General features: G+C 33.9%; 1 protein-coding gene across 1 annotated transcript in view; it reads left to right on the top strand.

Annotated features, from left to right (window-relative positions):
* The window catches only part of LOC101888242 (acetylcholine receptor subunit alpha-like), a 173,580-nt gene extending 154,595 nt beyond the window's left edge, over positions 1-18,985 (top strand). The window contains exons 7-10 of the mRNA XM_005178931.4: positions 10,584-10,730; positions 10,827-10,919; positions 12,259-13,267; positions 18,715-18,985. Coding sequence (XP_005178988.1) covers positions 10,584-10,730; positions 10,827-10,919; positions 12,259-13,267; positions 18,715-18,915 — 1,450 coding nt within the window. The 3' untranslated portion in view covers positions 18,916-18,985. The remainder of the gene's footprint in view (positions 1-10,583; positions 10,731-10,826; positions 10,920-12,258; positions 13,268-18,714) is intronic.
* Positions 18,986-19,440: the final 455 nt, after the last annotated feature.

Below are 19,440 nucleotides of genomic sequence, written 5' to 3'. Positions count from 1 at the left end.
AAAAATATTCTAAGAAATCAAAATTGATATTTTTGGGGTTCCTTTAAATTTCCCCTTTCACAGACTTAAAGAATATTCTAAAATATCCCTTTTAACAATTTCAAAAGTCCTTAAGAAATATTTAATGCTTATGGAAAATATTCTTAAAAATCCAAATTGATAAAAGTTCTGGAAAAAATATTTCTTAAATTCTTTTGAAAATATTCTTTAACTAATCCACATTACTTGAGGTTCTTAAATTAATAATAATCATTCGTAAAAAAATCAATATTCAAAAAATTCAAATTCAGTTTACAGATCCTTAAAGATATTCTTAACAATCGACGTTGATATTTTTGAGTAAGTATTCTTTAGATGGCCATATTGACAGCCTTAAAGGTCCTTTAAAAATATTCTTGAAAAACTAGGTTTAGAGTAAATTAAAAACAGTAACAACAAATCAAAAAATTCATAAAAATCTTGATGTAGGATATCATATAGTCGGCTCCGCCCCACTTTTCACTTTTCCTTACTGGTTTAAATTGCAGCTACTTTGCCTTTCAAATATCCTTTTATGAACCGTAGATTTATTTGTCAAGAAGGGTTTCCTCTGGACAATAAATGAATTCTTATAATTTTTACTACTCATCCTGGCTGCTATTCTGAGAGGAGTACCTTTATGGGCACATCGATGAGGAAAATCTGAACTCCACCAAGTGAATGGGAATTATTTCCCCCATTACATACAACACACTTGGCCAAAGGTAGCCAATTTTGCCTATCACAAATTCACTTGAAAAAAATTACCTAATATCCACTGGATTTGCCCCCGCAGCCACAAAATTTCTTTCCACCTTCCTTCCTCATTAATAAATCTCTCTCTCTTACCTACGCCATCGCTCTTTTTTTATTGTTAATAAAATATTTACTATCCCCCGCCACTTGCCAACATTAATATTTCCCCTGCATGTTCTCGCAGCAAATAAACTTTAAGTGGCTTAGCACGATGGGCTTCATTTCTCCAAGGTGAGTGCAGCCTCTGTTTCTGCAGAACAATGTAAGGTTTTAACAGTTTTATGGCCTCGTCGCCCAGCACCATTTAGACAACAATGAATTTTATGCTGTAGTTTTAAACGAGAACCTGGGCTTTGTGAAAGTGTGACAAAGAGAGGTTGGGCAGGGGAGAGGGAGAGGTGAGAAAAACAGGTGTTAAATTTAATAGCAAACATTCAACATTATAAAAGTCAGTTGTTAATGTAGATCTTTTAGCACTTTTTTTCATGGCTGCATTAGGCCAGACAAATGGGTCAATTATTTTTATGGATTCTTGATTTTTTTACTGCCACTACTTTTGCTTCCACTCGCAATGTGGTCAAACTAAAAAGAGAGAATTTTTTATTAAGAATCAGCCAGTGAAGGAAAAAGTAATTTTATTCCCAGCTGAGCGGGAAAAAAGGCAAAAATTAGCTAATATCCTGCCGCTTGTTTTTGCTGTAACAATCATTGATTTTTGTTGCCACAACTGTCGTTTGTCCGCCGTTGCTTTCGCCTAATTGCTTAAACACACCATTATGCTGATTATGTGCGCCGCTTATGCGTTTGATGGTGGTAGTATTGGTGTTCGTACTGATGCTGGTGATGGTAGTAATCATTATTGTCGTCGGAATCTGCGGTTGACTTAATTGCTCTGTACACAGACCATTAACTTGATATTTGACACATTAACGCTCATTTCATTCAATCATCAGGCATGCATGGCAACACATCCGCCTGTGTGTGTGTATGGGTGCATTGGGGGAACATTATTATCCTGATTGTACTTGTGTTAGTAGCTTTGGCAAATTTTTTGGGTTGGGTGAATTTATTTAGGCTAATATGGAATATTTCGGTCCAGTACTTCTTATAACTCCCCGACTAACGGCAAACAGTTTGAAAAATTGGCTGTCAAAGTGGATTTTTAAAGAACCCTTGTTCAAATTTGGTTTCTAAGAATATTTTTTAAAGAAACGTGTGTATTTAAGGACCTGTGAATGTGGATTTTTAAGAAAAAAGTTTGAGGTCTTTTAGAGCTTCCAAATCGGAGTTTTTAGAATATTTTTAAAGACTTCAAGGCTATCAAAAAAGTTTCCTCCGAAAATGTCAATTTTGATTCCTAAAAATCCTGTAAACGTGGATTCTAAAGAATATTTTTCAAAGACTTTTAAGGCTGGCAAAATTGATTTTTTGGAATAATTTCCAAGTACCTTTAAAGCTGTCATAGGTGTTTTTAGAGGACATCTTAAAATATCAATTTTGATTTCCAAGAAAAATTTTCAAAGACTTTAAAAGTAAATGTGAATTTGAAAACCTGTCAATGTGGATTTTTAAGAATATTTTCAATGATCCTCTTAAGAATATTTCTACAGGACCTTTAAATCAGACAACGTGGATTTTCCTAACAATCTGACAAGGCAGTTTTTAGGAATATTTTCAAGGACCTGTCAAAGGGAGTTTTTATAATAATTTTTAAGGACCTTCAAAGGGATTTTCAAAAGAATTCTAAGAATTTCAATGTTTATGTCTACAGAATCTTTTTTAAGGACCCTTAAGGCCGTAAACGTCGATTTTCAAGCATACTTTTGAACACCTGTCAATGTGGATGTTTAAGAATGTTTTTTTAAAGTTGGATTTTTAAGATTTTTTCATGGTCCTTTAAGGACCTTTAAGGATGTCAATATCGATTTAAAAAAAAATCATTAAAAATGTTGATTTCCAAAAATATTTTTTCAATGTCTTTTAAGGATGTAAACGAAGATTTGTAAGAATATTTTCAAAAACCGTTTAGGCCGCGAACATGGATTTTTAAGACTTTTTTCTAGTACCTTTAAGGCTATTCAAGGTAATTTTCATGACATCAAAGAAAGTCAATGTTAATTTCTAAAGAATATTTTTTGACTTCGCATTTGTTTTAACCAAAATTCTCAATACCCTCAGCCATATGTCTACAGAGGATACATATCATTTGATAAGGCCAATATGTGCCTCAGAATATATAGTCTTTTGCTTGAAAAGATATTCTTAAAAAATTGAAATAAAAAACACGTTCAGAGCCTTTAAGTTCCTTGAAAAACTATTCTTTAAAAAATCCACGGTCAGAGCCTTTAAGTTTTTTATAAAATATTCTTTTAAAAATCCACGGTCAGAGCAATAAAAGTCCTTGGAAATTTTTTTTTTTAAAACACGTTCGTAGCTTTAAATGTCCTTGATTAAATATTCATTAAAAAATCGAAGTTCAGAGCCTAAATGTCCTTGAAAAAATATTCTTTTAAAAATCCAAGTTCAGAGCCTTTAAGGTTTTTAATAAAATATTCTTTAAAAAATCCATGGTCAGAGCCATAAAGGTCCTTGGATTTTTTTTAAAACACGTTCGTAGCTTTAAATGTCCTTGATTAAATATTCTTTAAAAAATCCAAGTTCAGAGCCTTAAATGTCCTTGAAAAAAATTATCTTTAAAAAATCCAAGTTCAGAGCCTTAAATGTCCTTGAAAAAAATATCTTTAAAAAATCCAAGTTCAGAGCCTTAAATGTCCTTGAAAAAATAATCTTTAAAAAATCCAAGTTCAGAGCCTTAAATGTCCTTGAAAAAATATCTTTAAAAAATCCAAGTCCTTTAAAAAATATTATTTAAAAAATCCAAGTTTAATGCCTTAAAAGTCCTTTAAAAAAATATTTAAAAAATTTACGTTCATAGCTTTAAATGTCCTTGAAAAAAAATATTTAAAAAATTTACGTTCATAGCCTTAAAGGACCTTGAAAATTATTTAAAAAATTAATGTTCAAAGCCTTAAAGGTTCCTTCAAAAATATTCTTTAAAAATCCACGTCCTAAGCCTCGAAGGTCCTTCAAAAATATTCTTTAAAAATCCACGTTCAGAGCCTTCAAAGTCTTTGAAAAAAATATTAATTAAAAATCCACGTACAGAGCCTTAAAGGGTTGTTCAAAATTGTTTTTAAAAAATCGACGTATAGAGCCTTAAAGTCTTTTAAAAAAATATAATTTAAAAAATCCACGTTCAGAGCCTTAAAGGGTTCTTCATTTTTTTTTAATCCACGTTCAGAGTCTCGAAAGTCCTTGAAAACATATTTTTTAAAAAATCCACATCCAGAGCCTCACAAGTCTTTGAAAAAATATTAATTAAAAAATCCACGTTCAAAGCCTTAAAGGTTCTAGAAAAAATATTCTTAAAAAAATCTACGACCAGAGACTTTGAAAAAGCATGTTCAGGACCTCAAAGGTCCTTGAAAAACATACTTTAAAACATACAGTTTTAGACACTTGAATATCCTGCAAAAAATGTCTATAACATATTCGGGGTCCTTGAAAAAAAAAATTCTTTAAAACCCCAGGTTCAGAGCCTTGAAAGTCCTTAAAATATTCTAAAAAATCTTCGTTCGTAGCCTTGAAAGTACTTGAAAAAATATTCTTTGAAAAATCCGAGGTCCTTGAAAATATAATATAAAAAAATACGTTCAGAGCCTTAAAGGTCCTTGAAAAGATATTGTTTAAAAAATCCACTTTCATAGCCTTTTTATAAGTTCACAATTTGTGTTTCCGGTAGAAAATATTCTTCTAAAGACCTGAACTAAATTCTTACTAAATATTATAATGATATGTATTATAGACTTATTACTTATGAAAGCAATCTCCTCAAATGAAAATTTAATACACCTTAAAAATCATAAAACATTTAAGCTTACAACTCTACTAACTACTGCCAATTTTGAGGGTATCCTCCAGTAAATTCTCTAAATAAAAAAACACACATACTCACAACTGCCACCATACAATCATGATGACGATCATCATCATCATGACAATAATTATTACTTGTGATGATATGTTGGCAATGCTTAAAATGTGTCACCACCATATCCTTACATCCTTCCTTCCGGCCAGTGATCCGTTCATTCGTCCGTCCGTCGGTTGGTCCTTTCACTTATTTGCTTATCCGTTTTGCTCATTTCGTATTAAAATTTCAACACCCAGAAACATTAATGGGGACAGACGGACGGACGGACGGACGAACTGGCATTCCAAACCATGGAAAGGAAATGAGCTGCAATATGGATAGTCATATTAGTTGAAACGTTTAAACGCCACTTAAGTTGCATGGCTTAATGAAGATGTGCATGTTTAATCGCGCCCAAAAGTTTGGGGCAGAAATTTACTTCCAACACCCTGACCCACCCTGTTACCGTTGCCCTACAAATGGAGATAGGAGAAAGTTGCTAAACATTGTACTCTAGTTGGGCTCATTTTACAGCTCGTCCCCCACCACACACTTATGGAAAATTGTCTAGTTGATGAAATTTATAATTTTTTCCTTTTGGCATTGTAGCCCGTAGGTCCGGCCCGGCTGAGCAGTGCCTTTGTTGAAGGGTGGCCAATTTAGATAAATGATGATTTAATTATTTAACCTCTCCGTAAAGAAGTCTATAATTTAACCGGAGCACAAGGCTCAAGGTGTTCTTTGCTGTCACGTTATGGACGTATGTGTGTGTGTGCGGGTTCAAGAATGCATAACAGTTTCAGCACCTACTCACAGAGCATGTTGCACCCACATATACACACATTCACCCGTAAGGCATGTCCTTATTTATTTATTAAAAAAAATAAATCTGCATAACACTTTCAGAAGAAGGCAGCAGTTTTTGTTTAAAGTTGTTAGTGTGTGCATAAATGTTTGAGTATGTGTGTTGCAAGCTTAAAGACACATCCCAGCAAGCATTTTTTGTCGCTGACATGACTAAAAAGTCACCAACAGGCGATGAAAACCCTCGCCGGCGATCTCGAATCTTTAACCAAAAAGTTAAACCGTTCGGGAAGAAATGAACCACGCACTCGTTACTTCTTAACATTGACTTTTTAGTGGCAGATAAAATTGACGACTAAGTAACGATCAGTTGTTACAATAAAGGTAATTTATGGAAGTAACGAGAGCGTGGTTCATTTCTTCCCGAACGGTTTACCTTTTTGGTTAAAGATTCGAGATTGGGGGTGTGGGTTTTCATCGACTGTTGGTGACTTTATTGATTTGTATGCGATATACAATGCCTTCAGAACGTAAAAAAGAGCTGGAAGTCTTTAAAATAAAATTATTATTTGTATAACTTTATTAATATAATTTCAAATAAATAAGCGTAATTAAATAATCGGTAAAACGCATACAAAAATCATAAGTAAAACACAGTTATTAACACAAAATTAAATTTTATTTTTTCACTAAATAATATTAATTTTTTTATTTTTTTTATTACTTCTTTTGTAATTTTTAAAAAATTATTTGAACACATACACTAAAAATACTGGAAAAAGGCACAATTATTTTTCACTAAATAATTTAAATATATTTTTTCATTTAATAGTTTTTTTTTTTCACTCGTGCACCAATGCCGATCTCCGACAAACTGAACTCGTTTAATTTTGTTCTCCGTTTTGGGAGTAAAACAAAACAATCGCTCTTTAATCTACGGGAAGTGCCAAAAAAGTTACTATTGGAGATGAAAATTAGTTGACTGTAGTGGGGCAATAGAATTGTTATTGCAAATCGACCAACTATCGACGTTTCACAAGCAGGAAGCGACAAAGTAGTGTAATATTAGGTGATGGAGTTAAAAACTCACATCCAAATGCTTGCAGGGATGATAGCTAGAATGTTGGTGGGCAACAAAAAAAGAGAGAACCCTCTCCAGTGATTTCTATATATAAGTGCATATGAATGAACTCAGCGCCCATCTCACACAGCTCCAAACGTGACGTGTATGCTGACATATGCTGCACTTTGATGTGGTAGCTAGATTTGTAGCTAAAATTGTATTAGGGGTAGTACGAAACTTGGGAGTCGACATGGAAACAACATCAGATGGTTAGGTTTTGGGATATAGGATATGGGAAAATGTCCTTTCAAAATCACATATTGGTTAAATATCGAAACCAGCTTTCCATAGATAAAACACTTCGAACTAGTTCTTACCCCCAATAGCGAAAATTCAATACATTGGTAGTTTTTAATATTTTAAAGTAACAGAACCTATCAAAAGCACATTCACAAGTGTTTTCATATTTATAGTCCACTGTGAATATAAGGCAAAAACTTAAGCGTTGCACCATGGGCATTGAAAAAATATTTTTCAAAAAAAAAAAAAGTACATCAATGCCACAAAAACACTTCTCTTAGAACCTTAAAGGTCCTTTAGAAATATTCTTTAAAAATTCAAATTCATAAATAGCATTAAAGACCCTTGGAAAAATGTATGTAAGGGCGTTCGTACCCTTGCCCTTGAACAAATATTATTTAAAAAATCGAAGATACATGAAAGAATATTCTTTAAAAAGAATATATCCTTAAAGATCCTTGAAAACATACTCCTTAAAAATATCAAAGGTCCTTGAAAAAATATTCTTTAAAAAAATCCAGGATCCTTGAAAAAATATTCTTTAAACAATCCCAGGTCCTTGAAAATACATTTTTCAATAAATCCCAAGTTTTTGAAAAAATATTCTTTAAAAAATCCCAAGTCCTTAAAAAATATTCCTTAGAAAATCCAAGGTCCTTTAAAGAAATATTCCTTAAAAACCCTAGGGTCTTTTAAAAAAATATTTTTTTTTTAAAAAATTGATGTTCATAGCCTTAAAGGTCCTTGAAAAAATATTCTTTTAAAAATCCAAGTTCAGAGCCTTAAAGACCCTTGAAACAATATACTTTAAAAAAATCCCCGTTCATAGCCTTGCAGGTTTTTGAGAGAAAGATTTTTAAAAATCCTCGCACAGAGCCTGAAAGATGCTTTAAAAATAATCTTTTAAAATCCAGGTTAAAAGTCTTAAAGGTCCTTGAAAAAATATTCCTTGAAAAATCCATGTTCTGAGCCTTAAAAATTCACGTTCCGATTCTAAAAGGACCTCAAAAATGTTAATTAAAGGTCAACATTCAGATCCTTGAAGATCCTTAAAAAATATTCTTTAAAAATCCACGTTCCTTTTATAAAAGGACCTCAAAAAAATGTTTACTAAAGGTCGACACTCAGATCCTTGAAGATCCTTAAAAAATATTCTTTAAAAATCCACGTTCCTATTCTAATAGGATCTCAAAAAATTTTAATTAAAAGTCAACATTCAGATCCTTGAAAATCCTTAAAAAATATTCTTTAAAATGTCCAAGTTTAGAGCACTGAATGTCCTTGAAAAAAATTCTTTAAAAAATGCCGGTCAGGAATCTTAATGGTTCTTTAAAAAAAATGTTATTAAAAATCCAGTTTCAGAGCCTTAAAGCTCCTTGAAAACCAACTCTTTAAAATAATCATGTACAGAGGTCCTTGTTTTAAGGTCCTTAAAAAATATTTTTTAAAAAGTTCACATTCAGAGCTTTAAAGGCCCTTGAAAAACATTCTTTAAAAAATCCAAGTTCAATGCCATGACAGTTCCTGGAAAAATATTCCTTAAAAAACACACACACATTCCGAGCCTCTAAGGTTCTTGAAAAAAGTCCACGTTCAGAGCCTTAAAGGTCCTTGAAAAAATTGTCTTTAAAAATGCACATCCAGAGCCTTGAAAAAAATTGCCTTTAAAAAATCCATCTTCAGAGCCTTAAAGGCCATTAAAAGATATTCCTTCAAATCCACATTCAGAGCCTTAGATGTCCTTTAAAGATATTCCTTACGTTCAGAGCCTTGGTACATTAAAAAATATATTCTTTGAAAAATCCGCATTCAGAGCCTTAAAGATCTTTGAAAAATGTTCATTAAAAATCCATATGCAGAGCCTTGAAGGTCCGTAAAAAAAAATCGTTAAAAATCCCAGGTCCTTGAAAAAATTTTCTTTAAAACCCCATATCCAGAGACTTAAAGGTCCGTAAAAAATTTTCTTTAAAAATTTCAGGTCCTTGAAAAATTGTTTTCTAAAAATCCCAGGTCCTTGAAAAAAAAAAATTCTTTAAAAACCCATGTCCAGAGCATTAAAGGTCCGTAAAAATGTTCTTTAAAAATTCCAGGTCCTTTACAAATTGTTCTTTAAAACCCCTAGTTTATAGCCTTTAATCGACCTTCATAGCCTTTAAGGTCCTTGAATAAATATTCTTTAAGAAACCACGTTCGTAGCCTTAAAGGTCCTTGAAAAATATTCATTAAAAATCTATGATCATAGCCTTAAATATTCGTGAAAACTATTTTTTAAAGACCCCACGTTTATTGACTTAAGGGTCATTGAAGAAATGCTATTAATAATCTAAGTTCAGAGTTCAGAGTTCCTTAAAAAAATTTAAAAAAATCCAATTTCAAAGCTTTAAAGTCCTTGAAGAAAATTCGTTAAAGTATTTGAAAAAGATTTCTTTAAAAAGTCTATAGCCTAATAGTCCTTGAAAAAAATATTCTTAAAAAGTCCACGTTCAGAGCGTTGGTAGTCCTTCAAAAATTTCTAGGTCCTTGAAAAAATATTCTTCAAAAAAAATGTTTTCAATACCTTCCTTGTCCTTTTAAATACATCCTTTAAAAAATCCGATGTCCTTTTAAAATATTCGTTAAAAATTGCGTTATAGCCTTAAATATTCCTAAAAAATCCAAGTTAATTATCTTAGAGGTCCTTGAATAATTATTCTTAAAAATCCACGTTCAAAGCTTTTAAGGTCCTTGAGAGCGTGCTCTTTAGGAAATCCACTTCCAGGGCCTTAAAGGTCCTTGATTAAATAGTCAAGAACCACGTTAATTATCTAAAATGTCCTTTAAGAAATACCCTTATAAATCTACAAAAAAATATTACTTAAAAAATCCTGTCCCAAGAGTCCTTCCACCAATATAAAAATATTAAAAATATTCTTGAATGAAACATGACACATCTTTCAAAAAATTGTTTTTATTTATTGAGAGAATTATCCTCCCATTGTGCAGTGGTCACTTGCTCTGTCTGTTATTGAGAGCCAACACATTATTCTTCCACCAAAGTCAAAGTAAAGTGCAAATTATTTGGCCCCAAAACACACAGGGCAAGCGAACCCAACAAAAAAAAAAATTCAGCCCCAACCAGCAGGTGATGTTTGTTGTGTCGAAGAGAAAAGAAATTGATTTTTGTATTGTTTTTTCCTACCTCTCTTCTCTTTTTATGCATTCCCTATTCAACAACTCTGTGCAATGCTGCTCCTTTGACCATTGATGCTGATGCTGACGACGACGATACATTTATTGTCTGTAAACTGAAACTGAATCTGAAACTGAACGATAATAAAAACATATGCTCTGTGTATTGCTGTAATTCCCCGGATGCTGCGTTTTGGTGATTTTGTGGTCGACTGACTGGCTGGCTGGTTGACTGTCGGCTGGCAAATGCAACTGAACCGAAACAATGGCATAAAACATGTTGCAACTTGTTACAACGTGGATGGTGTGAATGGCAATGCATTTTCGCGCTGGACAAACATTGAATACGACGGCCACATTCCATACCTTGATGCATATCCTGCTGTTTTTGGTTGCCATTACTTACCTTTTGGCCGCCATGGGTTTCTGGAATCTTGCTATGGTGCCTGGGTGCATATGCATATGCTTACGTGTGTGTGCGTGCGTGTAACACTCGAACAGTATATGTGTGACGGTGGTAGTACTAAATATACATTTTCGCTCACCACAAACACACATTATGGCACCGTGGGTGCGAACAGTGTTTATCAATCAACTGCCACGGTTTCTGGTTATGCGACGACCGCTCTATCCCATAAGTGAGATGATGTAAGTATTGGATACCCACAGACCACTTGTTTTTTTTTTTTTGCATTTTTTTAATGTGGTGGAATTTTATTTACTTCTGCTTCTCTGCTCCGACAGTAAAACATCACGCCAACTGATGCTACGCACATGTAATGGATTCGAACTTAGGGATCAAATACCACCGCTGCCACCACCAGTAGCCTTATCACGGTAAGTTGAAATGTATGAAAAATAAGTTGATCTATTTTTAAAAATCCGCGTTTAGTCCAATAGTCCTTGAAAAAATATCTTCAAAATCCACGTTCAGTCGAATAGTCCTTGAAAAAATATTTTTCAAAATCCACGTTTAGTCGAATAGTCCTTGAAAAAATATTTTTAAAAATTCACGTTTAATAGGTTTTTAAATATATATTTTTAAAAATTCACGTTTAATAGGTCCTTGAAAAAATATTTTTAAAAATTCACGTTTAGTCAAATAGTCCTTGAAAAAATATTTTTAAAAATCCACGTTCAGTCAAATAGTCCTTGAAAAAATATTTTTAAAAATCCACTTTTAATAGGTCCTTGAAAAATTATTTTTAAAAATCCACGTTTAATAGGTCCTTGAAAAAATATTCTTAAATATCCACGTTTAATAGGTCCTCGAAAAAATATTTTTAAAAATCCACCTTTAATAGATTCTTGAAAAAATATTTTTAAAAATCCACGTTTAATAGGTCCTTGAAGAAATATTTTTAAAAATCCACGTTTAATAGGTCCTTGAAAAAATATTCTTAAATATCCACGTTTAATAGGTCCTCGAAAAAATATTTTTAAAAACCCACGTTTAATAGGTCCTTGAAAAAATATTTTTAAAAATCCACGTTTAATAGGTCCTTGAAAAAATATTTTTAAAAATCCACGTTTAATAGGTCCTTGAAAAAATATTTTTAAAAATCCACGTTTAATAGGTCCTTGAAAAAAATATTTTTAAAAATCCACGTTTAATAGGTCCTTGAAAAAATATTTTTAAAAATCCACGTTTAATAGGTCCTTGAAAAAAATATTTTTAAAAATCCACGTTTAATAGGTCTTTGAAAAAAATATTTTTAAAAATCCACGTTTAATAGGTCCTTGAAAATATATTTTTAAAAATCCACGTTTAATAGGTCCTTAAAAAAATATTTTTAAAAATCCACATTTAATAGGTCCTTGAAAAAATATTTTTAAAAATCCACGTTTAATAGGTCCTTGAAAAAATATTTTTAAAAATCCACGTTCAATAGGTCCTTGAAAAAATATTTTAAAAATTCACGTTTAATAGTCCTTGAAAAAATATTTTTAAAAATCCAAGTCCAATAGTCCTTGAAAAAATATTTTTGAAAATCCACGTCCAATAGTCCTTGAAAAAATATTTTTAAAAATCCACGTCTCTTAGCTGTGAGCCCCTGAATATAAAGTCCTTTTTTAAGTTCTTTAGTTAGTCCTTCCACACCTAGTAGCTCTTAAAGCCCTTGACAAAATATTAAAAATATCCTTTGATTTTTTTCTTCTTCTTCCCCCCGTTTAGACTACACCATAGTCCGCATAAAACTTCACGTAGCACCTCGCCTCACCTGCAACACCGAGTACAAAGTCTCAACCTATTGGACGAAATCGGCGGACCAGGCGCCTTGGCTGCTGCTGGCAATATCGGCTTTGGTGCCACTTGTGTTCCAGCTGCCGCCACCATAAGCGGCAATTTTATATATCCTTGTACGGTGAATCAGGAAACCTCCACCACCAGTTCCCTGGTCGATACGCTGCATCACAGCCAGTATCAGCAGACGGGCGATTCGCTGCTCGACCATCCCCTGACGCCAACGAAATTTCGCCAGAAAACCTCAACATCGGTGCAGACGAACGGCTTCGGTTGTGTGGAGTCGTCGACCTCGCAGTACAGCGGTTACGGTACCATCCATCATCCGCCACATCATCATCAACCCCTCTATCATATGGGCCAATCGGCCACCAAGTCCTCATCCACCACCACCCTGCATCAGCAACAGCAACAACACTCGCATCCCTACCATCTGTACCGTCAACAATCCACTTGTTCGGCGAACTTTTCGCCAGTGCCTGCTCCCCTGCACCCGCATCAACAGCACCAGTCAACTACGACATGTGACCTGATAGGCAATACAAATTCGAATGTGATAAAATCGACGACTACGGTGAATTCGGTGGCCACAGCCTCAACGCTGGCCGGTTCGTGTTGTAGCGTCAGCGGTACGGTGCAAATACATCAGGGCCTGGGTACGGGGGCGGCATGTGAATCGGCTGCGGCGACAGCGACTGGTGGCCAATCGGCAGCGGCCGGGACAGCAAATCGCCAGAGTGCAGCCGTACAGACCAATCCAACTGCCACTGCCCGTGCCGAAGTTCTGCCCGAATGTCAGCGTGAGGGTGGTCCCCATTGTTGTGAGGTGAAGGAGAAGAAGCTGAGAAATCGCTGGCACAAATGTCCCGAACTGACAAAGGCCATGAAGGGCGTAACCTACATAGCCGATCAGACGCGCAAAGAGGAGGAGAGCACAAGGGTGAGTAGCTATTGCACAAAAAAAACACAGAGAAATGTATAATCTTGAATTGAAATGTGGGATTAATTGGTATGAGTTCTAAAATAGAAGAGAGTTGGTGGTTTAAGAGAAGAGAAGAATTCAACTCTCTAAGCTGGGAGATCACAACCACAGTTTTAATGGCAAATATACACCCTCATAAGTTTTTTATAGCAAGGATATATCCAACTCAACTTTTCAGAAAAAAGACTCCTATGCTTTTCTTCTTAACAATCCTGAAACTTGAAAAAAATATATACATTTGTTCTACTAGAAGAGAGTTTTCTCAAATCTCTCCCCTCTTCCTTTTTTTCTCTTTTACTCTCCTTTTGTAAAGGAGAGCATTTAATGTTTATTTCAACCTAGCCTTGTTGTTAGCACTCAACTGCCTGCTGACCCCCATCTTGATGGAAGGCAATGCAAAATTTGACACTCATCCAAAGGTGTCCGAATCTTCAACACAAATCAAAATTTCCATACGGCCCAGAGTCCCACATGTTCCATGTCAATTGACTACAAAATTTGATGATTTCATGTTTTACATTGAATCTCAGCAGCTGTTAGACGATGATGCTGATGATGAGGATGGTGATTTCCATGTGGGACCGAGGGAACTGGTTGTCCACAATAATTGTTGATTAGCTTCAAAGCATGTGGTATTGTGAAATGTAAGAGACTTGAAATGAATAAAGACAGATTGAAAGTTCCAATGGGGTACTTACTTAATTGACTGTGTGTGAAAGTTAATTGGAGTTGTAATTAGTATTGAAATTGGTGATTACTGGTTAGATACTGACTGCTTGCTGTACTCATAATATAACACTGTGAAACAAAATTCAGCTTTTTCGATAATTACAGGAAAAACTTAGTAGATCAAGAAAGTAGAGCTATGAATTGAAACATGTGTGTGAAATTTTTGGAAAGTCTAGGATTTCGGCTCCGTAATTCCCCATTGTCAAATTTAGGACAATTTAGTAAAATTATTAATAGTACGCATATCGGAAACCACCTTCATATCTCAATCCCAGATACCCACAGAGATTCCAATATCAAATTTCAGAATTCCATCTCTATCCCTTCACCCAAGACCCCATTTAGTACCACCTAGTACTTATCGAACAATTATAGTACACATTCCCAATTCCACAGACACCAAGAGTGACATCCATATTAAATTTCAGACTTTCTACCGTATCTCTTCTCCCAATATCAAATAGAGTACTGTTTTGTACTTTTCGTACAATTATAGTACACATTTTCAAAACCACCTCCTTATTTTAGCTAGAGACACCAAGAGTGAGCTTAATATCAAATTTTGAGCTTCCAGCTCTAACGATTCCCACAAATCCCAATTGTACCAAATTTAGTTCCCAAAATTTCTACACTCCAAATTTCCAAAACTGCCTCCATACCTCAATTATGCAATACCATAACATTTTTTATTTCCATATTTAAGAATTTCCAGCTCTTGTGGTTCACTACAATTCCAAATGTGTACCAATTAAGTACATCTAAGTACGAATTTCCATAACCAGCATTATACAATCCAATAGAAATTGTACTTCCCTATTTTTGGATTGCAGCTTCATCGGTTTACCAAAAACGAAATTGTACCAGATTTAGAACCCATAAATACGAATTTCCAAAAATTTCTATTTACCCTAAACCTGCATTGCCACAGTAATCTCCATTCCAAATTCAGGATTCGGTTCAACCTAACACAAATTGTACCCAATTTAATAACATAAAGTACACATAAGTAAGAAATTTCAGGATTCAAGCTCTATCGGTTTAACCAAATCCCAATGGTACCAAAGTTGGTACATATAAGTACAAATTTCCAAAATTTCACCATATCCCAATACTACACTCCGACATAAATATTATTTGCAATTTTCTAGATTTCAACACTACCGGTTCTCCAAAAATGGTACTAAATTTAAATGGTAGTACACATAAGTACGAATTTCCAAAACTACGTACGTACCTCAGTCCTATAATGCAATAGTAATCTGGAAATGGAAATTATACCAAATTTAGTACTTTTCGTGCACATAAATACAAATTTCTAAAACGTCCTCCATATCCCATTCCTACACTCAGAATTCAGGATCCTCCAAATTCAAATTTACTAAATTTAGTACAGTTTAGTACTTTTCGTATACATGAGTACACTTCCAAAACTACCTCCTTACATCGACTCTAATCCTCGACCTTGATTCCCATTCAGAATTTCAAGTTTTTAACTCTGACCGTTCACACGATTAGTAATGGTACCAAATATAGTACGTTTTAGTACTTTCCTATAGTGTACAGTTCCAAATAGAATGAGGGTCACTGATTAAGTTTATGACATATGCACCAAAGGGTTTTTGGAAACTTGCACTATAAGTGTACGAAAAAAAACAAAAATATACAACATTTGGCAACATGTTGTGTCATGTGAAGGGTTAGAGGTTCAAATTTGGAATGGGAATCAGGGTTGGTCTAATAGTCCTTGAAAAAATATTTTTAAAAATCGACGTTTAATAGGTCCAATAGTCCTTGAAAAATATTTTTCAAAATCCAGGGTTGAGGAGTAGGTCTGATGTAAGAATGTAGTTATGGAAGTGTGTACTCATGTATACGAAAAGTACTAGATTGTGCTAGATTTGGTACAATTTTAGGAGCTGGAATCCTAAAATTTAAAATAACTAATCCTTGCGGAGCGTAAGGTTAAGATATGAAGGTATTTTTCGAAATATCTACGTATGTGTACGAAAAGTACTAAATGGTACTAAATTTGGTACAATTTTGATTTAGGTGAACCGATAGAGTTGGAAGCCTAAACTTTTGAAATAAGATTACTATTGCATTGTAGGATTGTGTTCCAAATTTGGATCATAAATTTGGTACAATTGATATGTTGGAGAATCGGTAGAATTGTAATCTTGGTATTGGGAATTAATATTAATGTTGGAGTATAGGATTTGGTTATGTGGGAACTTTTGGAATTTCGTACTTATGTGTACTAAATTTAGTACAAACAAGGACTGGTTTTCCGCAATTCGTACTAAAACAGTACGACATGTACTATATCATACTAAAAACTTAATACTTTGTACAGATGGAATGAGCTAGAATTCTAAAATTTGTAATGAGTCACTGATGGAGTGCAGGACAGATGTATAAAGGGTTTTTGGAAATTCGAACTTTTAGGTTACGAAAAGTTCTAATGGTACTATACTTCAAAAAAGGATACCATTTGGAATTATGTGAACGGATAGAGCTAAAACTGAAAATATGGTATAAAAATCAGGGTTGGGAAATATGATTTTTATATGAAAGTGGTTTTGAAAATGTGTACTAAGTGTGCTTAGTACAGTTCGCACACTTAGTACACATGGTACTTAATTTTGAACTGTTTGAATCAGAGTGAAATTTTGTAGTGGGGTCCCTGCTGGTTGTAAGTTTGTGGTAAATAAGTGATTTTGGGAATGTGTACTACAAGTGTACGAAAAGTTCTAAATAGTACTATTTTGGTACAATTTGGTATTGGTTGAACAGATATTACTTGAAATCTGAAATTTTGTATAAGAGTCGCTGATCATGTTCTCATGCATGGACATATGGAGGTGGTTTCGGAAATGTGTACGATAATTGTACGAAAAGTACTGAATGGCACTACATATGGCATTGAATGATGGAATAGTCTGGGAATCCTCCAATTTGATATTAAAGCCTCTGTTGGTATCTGGAATTGAGATATGGACTTGTTTTTGGAGGTATGTACTATAATTGTAAGAAAATTACTAAATGGTACTAAATTCGTTAATGGGTTAAAGAATAGAACTGAAATCCTTAAATTTTATATATGTCACTGTTCATATCTGTGGTTGAGTTATGAGGGTGGTTTTAGAAATGTGAACTATAATTGTACAAAAAGTACTAAATTTGGTATTGGGTAAAGGGATAGCGCTGGAATCCTGAAATTTGATATTGAGGCCTCTGAGATTGCAATCTGGAATTGAGATATGGAGGTAATTTTGTATATGTGTATTATAAAAGTAATAAATTTAGTATTGTGTGAAGTGATAGAGCTTGAATCTCGAATTTTGATATTGAGGTCTCTGTTGGTATTTCTGTGAAGACATGAAAGTGGTTTTGAAAATGTGTACTATAATGTACGAAATTTTCTGAATAGTACTAAATTTCATATTGGGTCCAGGGATAGAGCTAGAATCCCGAAATTTGACATTGAGATTTCTGTCGATATCTGGTATTGGGATATAGAGGCTGTTTTGGAAATGTGTACTATAATTGTACGAAAAATAAAAACTTTTGGTATTGGATGAGGGGATAAATCTGGCATTCTGAATTTTGATTTCAAGGACACTGTAGGTGTCTGTGGTTGAGATATGCAGGCTGTTTTGAAAATGCGTTCTAAATTGTACGAAAAGTACTAAATTGTGTGTTGGATGAAAGGATAGAGCTGTTGGAGTCTAGGATGGAGAGATGTTGATGGTTTTAAAAATGGACACTAAATGTTACCAAATTTGGTATTGGGTGAAGGGATAGAGCTTAAATTCCAAAATTTAATATTGAGGTCCCCGCCGATTTTTAGAATTTACATATGGAGACGTTGAAATAGTTTTGAACAGAAAATTTGGATATGGGTTCATTGTGTCATTTTTCCCAAATATTCTCCTTGGTAAACTTCAAAATAAAAGATTTTGAAGACATTTTGGAGTAAAATTCAAACATTTTCTGAAACACCTTCTGAAAATGGAAAATTCTTGAATAATATGAAACACCTTGACAGTCTGAAAATTTAGAACGATGTGTGAAGTTCTAATTAAAAAATCTGTAAAACTGGAAAAATTGCGCATTTTGGGTACCAGAAAGGCCTAACAAGAAATGATGGACTTTTCGCTGGCTAGGTGGCGGGCGTTTTCTGGTCTCAATATGTCTGTGTGCTACAATGGGGAGTATTATTTAAACACCATCTTTCTGATGTATCCCCCAGAAATTTGGATTATTCTAACCTCTAGGCCTTATTAATGTTATATAGAAGCTCTTATCTTCTAACTATAGAATATAAATCGTCCTGCGGAAACTCTTCAACCACATAAATTGAAGATTGCTATCCAAAGACGTCTGCCAACATTTTCGGAATAAATTTTAAATTTGTTTAAGCAATCGATTTAGTTTTAACAATTTATTAATATTAATTGCATATTCTTTTACTTTCTTTCTTTTTCGAACGGTCTTCTCGACTTGCATCTGCCTGGCATTGCACGCACGCACACATACACATCGCACCACACGGATGATGATAATACGGATGCGGATGATGACAATGTCGACAACAATGTGCCATTGAAAATACAAAAAAAAAAATCTGAATGGGCCTTTAAATAAACCATAAAAAACAACAACAACAAAAATAGGTCAAAGAAGATTGGAAATTTGTGGCCATGGTACTGGATCGTCTTTTCTTATGGATTTTTACAATTGCCGTTGTGGTTGGCACGGCTGGCATTATTTTGCAGGCCCCCACGCTCTACGACACACGCATACCCATCGATGTTAGATTATCTGAAATTGCATCGACCACAGCCAAGCCGAACGCTGCCAAGCCCGTGTTGTAAATACTTATGAAATGTAAAAGTAGAAGAAGAAGAAGAAAAATGTCCGAATAACAAAAAAACAACAATTGACTACCCCGCCCCAGAAAAAAAACTAGTAGATATTCTTCTTTCACTTTCACTCAAAACAAAGAAAATGAAACGAAACATAAAAGACAAAGAAGGAAAAAATCCAAAAAAAGAAAAATTAAAATAATTTTTAAGACTTGAAGTAAAGGCAAAAATCCAACAACCTCATCCTGTATACAGTCTCCCGCCACATACTATGACTATATCTCTCTTTGCCCCCTGTCTTTCTCTCTATCTTGTGTGGCTCTTTTTCGGCAAAATACAAAAAATAGTTCAACGACAAGAGCAACCTTCTGACGAAATAACAACAAGAACAGCAACAACAACTAAATCGAAATACCGGAAAACCTTTCGTTACTACTCATAACAAGGGATATAATTACACATAAACACACACACTGCAACATAACAACAGCAGCAACAAATAACATAAAATTAATATTAACAACCATTAAGTAA

Source organism: Musca domestica, unplaced genomic scaffold, assembly GCF_030504385.1.
Source record: "Musca domestica strain aabys unplaced genomic scaffold, Musca_domestica.polishedcontigs.V.1.1 2, whole genome shotgun sequence".
Lineage (NCBI taxonomy): Eukaryota > Metazoa > Arthropoda > Insecta > Diptera > Muscidae > Musca > Musca domestica.
The sequence above is the reverse complement of the archived record's forward strand: the minus strand, read 5'-3'. Positions and strand labels throughout refer to the sequence as shown.